Genomic DNA, 9,894 nt, shown 5'->3' with positions numbered 1-9,894 from the left:
CTGCACCTAGCAGCCCTCCATCTACTTTTGGGCTCCACAACTGACAGACTGTCAGCCAAAGATGGAGGACATCAGGTACAGGGGCACACTTCAAAGTGTGACTTGTGATGGCACCTGATCCTGGCTCAGCGACTACATGTGGTAATTTGGACCCAGTCTGTGTGCCAACTCTACATTATTTATCTTTATCAGAAACATGAACTATGCACAAACTGGGTCTAAATCGGTTCTCACTAATAAGTCAACCACTTGGTCTACTACATTAATTAGAATCATATATCACAGAAGAACAATGAGAAGCGGAGGGCAAGGTACATTTATTGATCCAGATATACATGTATAAAGATTACACACCCATGGTTTATTCTCCACGAGCAAGAAATTACTTTGATAGGAAAGAGTATCTGTTAGCAGCTGTCGGTTAGTAGGTAGCGAAATGAAAAGAGGCAAAGAGTACCACTTGTTCAAGGAGTGGGAACATTATGTTTAGCACGAGGTTCAATCTCCTCCCCTTCAAATCCAGGTTGGCTACCTGAAACTTCAAGGCTCAGCAGCACCTCTTCCCATTTCTTTGAAGGGCCCTTCCATGAAAGATCTTGTTCCATGCAGTTACTGACCATCTCTGCATAAGCAGGTGTCCCGTAAACAGCCAGTGACCTCTTCACTGTAGCTACAAGCGCTTGGACGTCTGATGGATGGACAGCATCACACTGAGAATGGAAGGAGAAAAAGTAAGATTGCAACTCCACAATGCCAGGATAAAGAGGCACCAAGAAGATTTGGAAAACAAAGCCAATGCATACCTCCACACTGAAGGGACCCATTTGGAATCCTGTGAACCCGTCCTTAACAGTGTCAGCTAATCCACCCGTGGTGACAACATTAGGTGGCTGTAGATCAGAAAAATAGTATCAGCATCTCAGGACAAGAACATTCATCCATAAACTATACACCAATCCCAGACAATGATCACATTCAGGTCTCAATTGAGACCTCTATATGAGCATCAGGATGCACAGACACAGTAAGCACAAGAGTACCCTGGAATAAGTAGACAAGCATATATGCCAAATGAAGATGACTATTACTGTGAAAATGCGGCGCTTCCAAACAAACTAATAGAGAACAGTCAGTTTCTTTTGCACCATTGTTCTCTCTCTCTCTCTCTCTCTCTCTCTCTCTCTCTCTCTCTCTCTCTCTCTCTCTCTCTCTGGTATGCATGCATGATGTAAGAGTGAAGTGCTCAGGCTGTCGTGTGTATCTGGGGACAGCCACTTGTCACAAAAAGAAAAATGTTAGATCAGCTCTAGGCCCCTTCCCAGCAACATGGAGTAGGGGATCGAACTGGGTATGGCCCTTTCATGTGTGCATGTTGCAAACAAAAAACTCCATTATGAGACAGACAAATCCATAGTTATGTCATAGACTTGAGCAACTCAGTTCGAGTCCACTGCAAAATTTTTGCCCAGGAGTATAAACGAAAGCAGAAAAGTCTAAGCAATTGATCCCCCTGAAATATGACATCTAGCAAAACAGATGCATGCATACCGTTCCATACTGCATTGCTTGTAACTGGACAAGGCCACAAGGTTCAAATCTACTAGGAATCAGAAGAAAGTCGGCTCCTGCCATTATCTTATGGGCAAGAGGAACATTAAATTTGGCAATGCCTCTAGCCTTATCTGGGTACAAAATTTCCAACTGTTCAAGCTGTCTCTCCAAGTGTTTTTTCCCAGTCCCCTGCAGACACAGGAATTATGGATGAACATAAGCATGCTAAAAATATATCATTTGCAATTAATAATGAAGTTTGATGACGAACCTAACTTTTGGGTTCACATCATATTAAAGAAAAAGGCCTTTGTATAACTTCAACAAAGGTGAAATGAAGATAAGGTGAGGAAACACTCAATCTCATTACGTACAAGAGCAACTAATTGAAGGTTCTCCCCCATAAATTGAGGTACGGCAGCTGCCAGGATATCAGAACCTTTCTGCTCTTCCAGCCTACCAATGAAAGCAAATAATGGAATGTTACGGTCCACTGGCAGTCCAACCTCTGCTTGAAGTGCTTCTTTCAGAGTAGCCTTTGCCTTGAAGACCTGCAGAGTTGTTATTAGCACCGGGTATCAACCTTCTTTAATTCTATTTGAAGAGTGAACAGCCTTGCAGAAGAAAAACTCACAGTTGTGGCATCATAGTTGACATCAATATATTTGTCTGTTTTTGGATTCCACTCTATTACATCCATTCCATTCACTATTCCAGTTATCCCAGTTTTGCTAATAATGGCATCCAACTCCACTCCCTTGGCTTCCCCAGATACTAGTTCTTGTGCATAGTATGGGCTCACAGTTAGAACCCTGTCTGATTCCAATATTCCAGCCTTCATCCAATTAATTTTCCTGCCTACCACAGGCTTTTTATAGCTGTGACGGAAACACAAGAATGTTAGAAATTCGGTGCTGTTTTTCAAAAGTATATGCTGGATGCTCAAGAAGAGGCTAAAAAAATCATACCCATCAATAAAGTCGAAGGAACTCTTGAACCGATCTGGCAGATTCAGAAGTCCAAAGTCGGCAAAAGCAAATCTACCTTGGTAGGCAATGTTATGGATGCAAAACACAACCTACAACAATAATTGGAACCAAGGGGAATTAGAATACTCGGTGTATTCGGTGTCAGTTAAATCTATTGACAACAAGATTACAACCTTGGCACTTTTGTACAATCCTTTTGATTTATACATGCTTTTCAGGTAGCAAGGAAGCAGAGCTGTATGCCAGTCATTGGCAATGAAGACAACATCTTCCCCTGCTTACAGCATATAAGAACGGTTAATGACGGCATGGTGCACCACTTTTTCATGAATAGAGAAAACAACCTGGTGCTTAAACTGAAATACTTACCATAAGGTCCAGAGAAATATTTGTTGCTGTTCAGATTGAGCACTCTTGGGGCTTCAAGAGCTGCCTGCATACCATAGACACCAGATGAAAACTTTATTTTGGGGCAACTAACACAGGCTAGTTACAACTGTGAGCAGACGCTGCAAACTACACATATTATAAAAGCTAATTAATAATGTATGATAACATGATAATGAGGAATATGCCCTATAAAAGTTTAAGAAAGAATATGAAGAAAAAAAAAATGATACTATAACAAAATTGAAGGAAGGTGATTTAGTTTGTAAAGAAAAATAAAAATAGTTTGCAAACTCTTTGTGAACAAGCTAGAATAAGGGCCTCCTTACCTGGCACAACAAGCTAAAACGTAGCTGGTTGTCGTGATAATCATCTCCAGCCTTGGGGCCATATATCTTGCCACCAGTTTTCCCCGATACCTAGAAACCAAAAACAAAGCATTCAATAGTAAGTTTCAGCTTTCATTTCCCTTTAAATACATGCTTACCAACAATATAGAGCTCTGAGTAAGGTCACAAAAAAGATTTGACTAACCTTCTCAAGAAACATTGGGTGATCAACAAAAACACGATCCACCCCCCTCTTGTAGCAATGGAAGAAGCGCACAGTTTCAATTCGGTCTCCAACCTTCAACTGCAAGTTAACTCATTGGAGATTATCAAAGAGCTTATCCCAGGTCATAATTAGACATTGAGAATTGGAAAGAATACTTCTGATGAGATATATATTAATAATTCAAGAATTCTGTTAGTACCTCAACCAAAACAATAGTATCCCACCCATCTCTGTACTGGTCATAGCGAGGAGATACAGTCATGACACGATGACCTCTAGCCTAGAGAACCAAGAGTTGATGTCTCAATAAGCACAATCAAATAACATAAATTTCTATAAACTTTTCAAGATTCCATCGAAAAAAATTAAATGAATAAATATGCTTTCAACTGAAAAGACAAATTGATATGCTTGCAACAAAAACAAAACAAAACAAAACAAAACAAAACCTTTTAAGTATATATTGGGAAACTTAGTATGCATTAAATAGATTGAATCAAATTCCAGACTTACAGCCATTGCTGGAGGGAGTCCCCCGAGAACATCACCAAGTCCTCCAGTCTTACTCCATGGAGCCACTTCTGCGGACACGAACACCAAGTTCATTCCTTTCTTGCACTCAATCACACTGCTTAGCCTTCTATCCTCTTGCTTAAAACCTGTTCTGGCAGCATGGTTGTAAATTGCTCTGGCACTTGCCCGTGAATCCACTGTATTTGAGGATCTTAACCCATTGTATGACTTGAGTTGGTGCCTGTTGAGAAGAAACCTTTTGCGAGCAACAGCATTTTTTGCAAATGGCACCATCTCTGGGTCACAGGCCCCACTGCATTTAAAGTGGGATGGACCCGATACCAAGATTGAGGCATTCAGTGTGGACATTAAAGTTTTCTAGCAAAACCTGTACTAGAATGAACCAAGAGTTAAAAACAATTCAATTACACAAATCAGCTAGTCATCATAACATCCTAAACATTACACAATCCCACAGCTAGACACAAGTCGATCAATCAAGAATAGTTATCTTGCCTCACGAAAAAAAAAGCCGAGTCATGCTCCATCAATGATTGTTTACCTTGTGCTATCAATTCAGATCTGACTAAATGATGAGGATCATACACGCTCGAGTCACAAGAGTAGACTGAGTAGAAACAAATTATTTATAGCTAATAAGAAAGATCTGTCTCCTTTCTTTTTATTTCAATTATTATAACCTAATGTTCAACGCTTCCTATCATACTTTTTTATTATATGACGAGAACAGAACAGAACAGAACAAATAACAGGCAATACCTTTTGTGCCCAATGGTATTAAACCATATGCATCAACGTAGACATCATCATTGTTGAGCAAGACAATAAATTGAACTCCAATCAGGAGAAAAGTACATTTCAGTGCGGAATCAAATAAAAACACCCCAAGCACAATCAAGGTTATAATAACCACGGATGTATCGGCTTTACAAATATCTAAATGCTGATACTGCATTTTTCAAATATCTTTTGGGTAACAAATCTATATATGGAAAAGAGATTCTGACAAAATCTACCCATCCTCAAGCGCACACAACAACCTAAACCATGCAAAAGCCATTTTTCAGCCACTTGAACATCCTCAAAATAATGATATCCAGCCAAACACAAAAAGCAAAAAAAAAAAAAAATCCCAAAACCTGTGCCACCTTTTCCCCTTATACATGCCTTAGCGAGATCAAAGAATAAAAAACCTTTTGACCCTAGCAACTCAAAAACCAAAAAGGAATCAGGCCCACCTAAAAGCCCAAAGAACTCTTTTCATCCCCTTCCCCTTCCGCCCCCCCCCCACACACACACACAAAAAAAAAAGAAAAAGAAAAAGAAAAAAGAGAGGAAAACAACACGACCATTCTATCCCATCAAAGCAAGCAAACTAAACAAACCCAGAAAAACCACCAAGATCAACTTCAAAATCCAAAAACGATCAACACCATCATCGCCAAATCACATAAAATCCCAAAGCAAAACATAATAAAAAACACCACACCAAATGGAAAACCAAGCATACAGTATCAGAATCGGACCCCCAACTTCTCGCGTTCTCCTGGAGCAGTGCAGACAGAAGCAAAGATGGGGAGCGCTCCCTGTCTCGCACTCTTGGTGAGTGGTGAATTAGTGGAGGAGCAGTGGTCACTGTGAATGTGGCAACCCTCAGCTATTTGTAGCGATCTCGGCAGTGTCGTCTTCTCCGAAGGGGTGATGTCCACGTGGCAGGCAGTTGGTGGCTCTCTTGTAGGGACACCAATCGATCGGCCCTTGATCGTCATGGGCCCGAATCGCGAGGGTAGGGGCGAGGACTGCTTCAACGGAATATGCGCAATGGTGGGGGCCCGGGACGCCCCTAGCACTACAGGGTCCAGACTCCAGAGCTTCCGGACTCGTGAGGGCTGATGCAATCTGTGCTGTTGCCTGTGAAAGCCTTTTTCCCTGCTCTGCTTGTACCTCATTTTTGTGGTATTAAACCAACCTAACTTGGGGTCTCACACACTTTGATTTACATAGCTTTTTGATCTTTAAAAGCAAAAACTAGAGACAAAAACTAGCTTATCAATTATGTTAAGCATGTTTTTGTTTAGTATTTTCATATGTTAAAAGATGACCCCAACTTAATTTTGTATCATTTTTAGACCATCTTTGTGAGCCGTACATTTTTCATCGTATTAGAAATTGAAAGTTTGAAACTGATATATATATATATATATATATATATATATATATATATATATATATATATATATATATATATATTTATTTATTTATTTATATTTGACCCCATTAAACTTGGTAGCATGATCATGCTAAATTAGTTGCATATTCTCTCTCTCTCTCTCTCTCTCTCTCTATATATATATATATATATATATATATATATATATATATATATATATATATATACACACGAGAATCTACCCGACCCCATCCATGCCCGACCCATACCAGATAGTTTTTTCTTGAAATTCTAACCTTACAGGTGTGTTCTAAGTCATTGTTTTCATAAGAGTCAGGTTTTGAATCATTTGATTCCGATTCTTGGATAGGTTTTTATAAGGTTCCAAAATTAAATTGTCTACAAATTTTTAAAACTTTCAAGGCTTAAAAAACCAATTTTTCATCCATAATGCATGATCCAAGAGTCAATTTCTAGTGAATCGTTCATGCAGAACACATCAGTAAGGTCAAATTTTTGAAAAAAAATCTCATCTGGTATGGGTCGGCAGGGATGGGGTCGGGTATATTACCACTGCTCTCTCCCTCTATATTTTTTGGTCCCCATTAAACTTGAAAGCATGGTATCTATGGAGTTTTTTATAGGTCTTTTTTTTTTTTTTTAAATTCTATTGTATAGATGCAATCTAGATGCTTGGTTTTATAGAAGGAGACTCTCTGATCATCCGGTTAGCATAATAAGAATCTTTCAAGGCCTGAAAATCAATGGCTCAGAATTTTTATAAATATTCAAGCATACAAAATCACATTTTGTTGATTCAATTATGATGATCCAATAGTCGATTCCAAGCAAATGAACCATGCAGAATGCATATCTAGGGTTAGATTTGCAAAAAAATCTTATGAAAATCTGGTTCATACTAGTTTACATATTTTTCTGGTTTACATATTTCAGTTTCCCTGTATACAGGTTCTCATTGAACTTGATAGCAGTGTAAATAAATCATGCAAGATCAGTTACATAACTTCTCTCTCCACACACACATAGTTTATTAAATCAATTATTAGAAGCCAAACATCACTAGACCCATCAAACTGGGAGGTTAGGTAGCGTGTGTGTGCAGTCGATTTGTATTATTACGGTTGGCAAATCAGGGTTGAAACTTGAGTCACAGCCACAGTTAGCCGAACGGATCTGATGTCGATGGGTAGGGATGGCAGTGGGGCGGGGGACAAGGTTTCCACCCCCGCCCCGCCCCACCCCGCCTCCGCGGCGGGGATGGATTTTATCCTCCACCCCCGCCTTCATCCCCGTTTCATGTCCTCCACCCCCGCCCCGTCCCCGTCCCCGTCCCCGTCCCCGTTTCCGCCTTCATCCCCGTTTCATGTCCTCCACCACGATCGACGCAGTCTGCGCCCGGTATGCCTCCTCGAAGGCGGAGTTGAACCGCTTGAAAGCTCGCCTCGCGCTTTCGGCATCGATCACCACCGGCATCTCCGCCATGGCCGCCACGACCTCGCTCCACACCATGCGCTCGTAGTTAGCGACGTACTGCCGAAGCTTCTTGGTGTGCATTCGCACCCAAGCGTCGCCGATGACGAGTCGGAGATCGGCGACGACCCTGCGACGGCCAACGGTGGTCGGCGACGGCCCGGCTACAATGATAATGCGGATGGGGAAGCGGAAGAGGCGACGGCCCGGCTCGGCGGCTCCAGGGTTAGGAAATTAGGGAAGGGAGTTAGGGTTAGTAAACAGTAAAAATATAAAGGGTTGGGGGATGGGGCGGGGCCGGGCCGGGGCGGGGATGGGCTGGGGCCGGGGCGGGGATGGGCCGGGGCGGGGCCGGGGCGGGGCGGGGCGGGGGAACGTGCCAGTCCATCCCCGCCTCCACCCCCGGACGGGGATGGATTTTAACCTTCGTCCCCGCCTCCATCCCCGTTTCATACCCTTCATCCCCGGTCCAAACGGGGTGAGGCGGGCCCCCCCTTTCCCCCGGTCCACTGCCATCCCTATCGATGGGTACATGATCTAGCTAGCTAGGTCGCAGTCTTTGTTGGTCTGGGTTGGATTGCGTTGATTCCTTTTCAAGTCCAGATGGGAAAAAGGCCGTACCCAGCTCACTCAAATAAACTATCTTTTTTTTTAGAATAAATTCAACAAAAGGAATGGATCTCAATACCATTAAGGATTCAATTGGACTGTATGTTCTCAAATCGGGTCTAGATCCAGGCTTAGCTTCGACTGATACATAAACCCTTGATACCACACAGGACCTGTTGATAGCCTACTCGGGAATTTAGGAGGGTAGGATTATTATGGTAAATCCCAATTTTTCCTGGAAAAGCAAACAAAGATATGCAATATTTGCCTTTCATCTTAAAAGATGGATGAGATGAGTGGTTTTTGCCATGTTCTAATCCACAAGTACTAGGGTTGGCATCGGGCCGGCCTGGACACGTTTAGAGCTGAGCCCACCGGGCTTTAAGTGCGGTCTGGCCCGACTCATTACTAATCACCCGAGGTTTGGACAGGTTCTTAACGGGCTCGGGTTTGAAGAGCAGCCCATGACCCTGACCCATTAGCCCAATGAGACAATGTGACAGAGTACTTTTTACAATACTCGGACTAGATTACTGGATCTGATATTACTTTATTGGGTCATAAAAGGTGGTAATATTTTAAACAAAAGCAGTGATCTGGTTATAATTATAATTAATCAGGCTTGGGTCACCTGACTGCCCTGATCCAAACCCCAGATTGGAATGAGGCCGATCTGGTTTATTATAATTATAATTAATCAGGCTTGGGTCAGTGCCTTTAGGTTTGTTTAGCTAATCGGGTCGGGTTTGTTGCAGTCAAGCCCCTGGCTGGCCCATCTTATACCCAGACCGATGTCTACCCTTAGTTCTGAGCGCCCTTCTTGATGATGAATGGTGCCTAGGATTCCTTGTCCATATGTGGACTGGGTCAGCTCTTCAAGCCCACAGTCCCTTGATCAATGCTGTCAAATCCAACACAAGGTGCTTTAGTAGTCATATATCATTTAGCTCAATCTTATGAGAACTACTACTTGGCTAATTGTCAAAATGTTCCAATTAGTATGAAAAGTGATAGCTGCCTACCACCAGCCTATCACAAGGGAACTAAAGTTTTTATATTATTTTTCGCCAATCTGACCTTAGAGATGTGTTCAACATGATCAATTTGCTAAGAAACGATACTTGGATCATGTGTTTTTTTTTTGTTTATAAAAAACATGTTATTTTGAACTTTGAATATTTATGAAAATAGTAGATCATCAATTTTTAAAACTTGTCGAAATTGGATGATCCGAGAGTTCATTATTATAAAACCAAGAATGTATAACACATCTGTACAGTGAAATTTAAGAAAAACATGAAAAAAAAAACCTTCAAAAGATAGGTAGGCTGGTGGCAGGCTAGAAGAGAGTGGTAGACAGCTACCAACTACTCTCAACTAGTGCACTAAAAATAGAGAAAAAATAAACTCTTCTACTTTGTACTTCAACAGGAAATCCATATTATCCCTCACGAAATCTGAAAACCCAGAACACAAATTTGAAGACCAGATCTTTGCTGGCAACCAATGGTGCACCTTCTATCTCACTATTTCAGAATTTCAGACTTTCTGTTAATCCTTCTAGTAGCTGGAAAATAAAACTCTAGAAAATTCTAGAGTATTCGGTGG

At 41.5% G+C, this 9,894-nt stretch overlaps 1 protein-coding gene across 3 annotated transcripts; it reads right to left on the bottom strand.

Annotated features, from left to right (window-relative positions):
- Window positions 1-296: 296 nt before the first annotated feature.
- LOC149828338 (granule-bound starch synthase 1, chloroplastic/amyloplastic-like) lies at window positions 297-5,652 on the bottom strand. 3 transcript variants are annotated; one of them, XM_090017524.1, is made up of 13 exons: window positions 5,527-5,652; window positions 3,996-4,388; window positions 3,682-3,762; window positions 3,462-3,560; window positions 3,257-3,346; window positions 2,910-2,973; window positions 2,714-2,814; window positions 2,520-2,629; window positions 2,186-2,429; window positions 1,926-2,102; window positions 1,549-1,740; window positions 804-890; window positions 297-710 (listed from the first exon to the last, which is right to left on the bottom strand). In XM_090017524.1, exons 2-13 carry the CDS (start codon window positions 4,362-4,364, stop codon window positions 465-467), a joined length of 1,860 nt encoding a protein of 619 aa, XP_089873650.1. In that variant the 5' UTR covers window positions 4,365-4,388; window positions 5,527-5,652; the 3' UTR covers window positions 297-464. The 3 variants fall into 3 exon arrangements, with proteins under 3 accessions (XP_089873650.1, XP_089873651.1, XP_089873652.1); XM_090017525.1 differs by having other exon boundaries at window positions 3,996-4,383; XM_090017526.1 differs by having other exon boundaries at window positions 3,996-4,383; window positions 5,543-5,650.
- Window positions 5,653-9,894: the final 4,242 nt, after the last annotated feature.

The sequence above is a fragment of the Nuphar pumila genome, chromosome 9 (assembly GCF_984573655.1).
Source record: "Nuphar pumila chromosome 9, dmNupPumi1.hap1.1, whole genome shotgun sequence".
Classification (NCBI taxonomy): Eukaryota; Viridiplantae; Streptophyta; class Magnoliopsida; order Nymphaeales; family Nymphaeaceae; genus Nuphar; species Nuphar pumila.
Note: the sequence above shows the minus strand (reverse complement) of the source record. Positions and strands in the feature narration are given on the sequence as shown.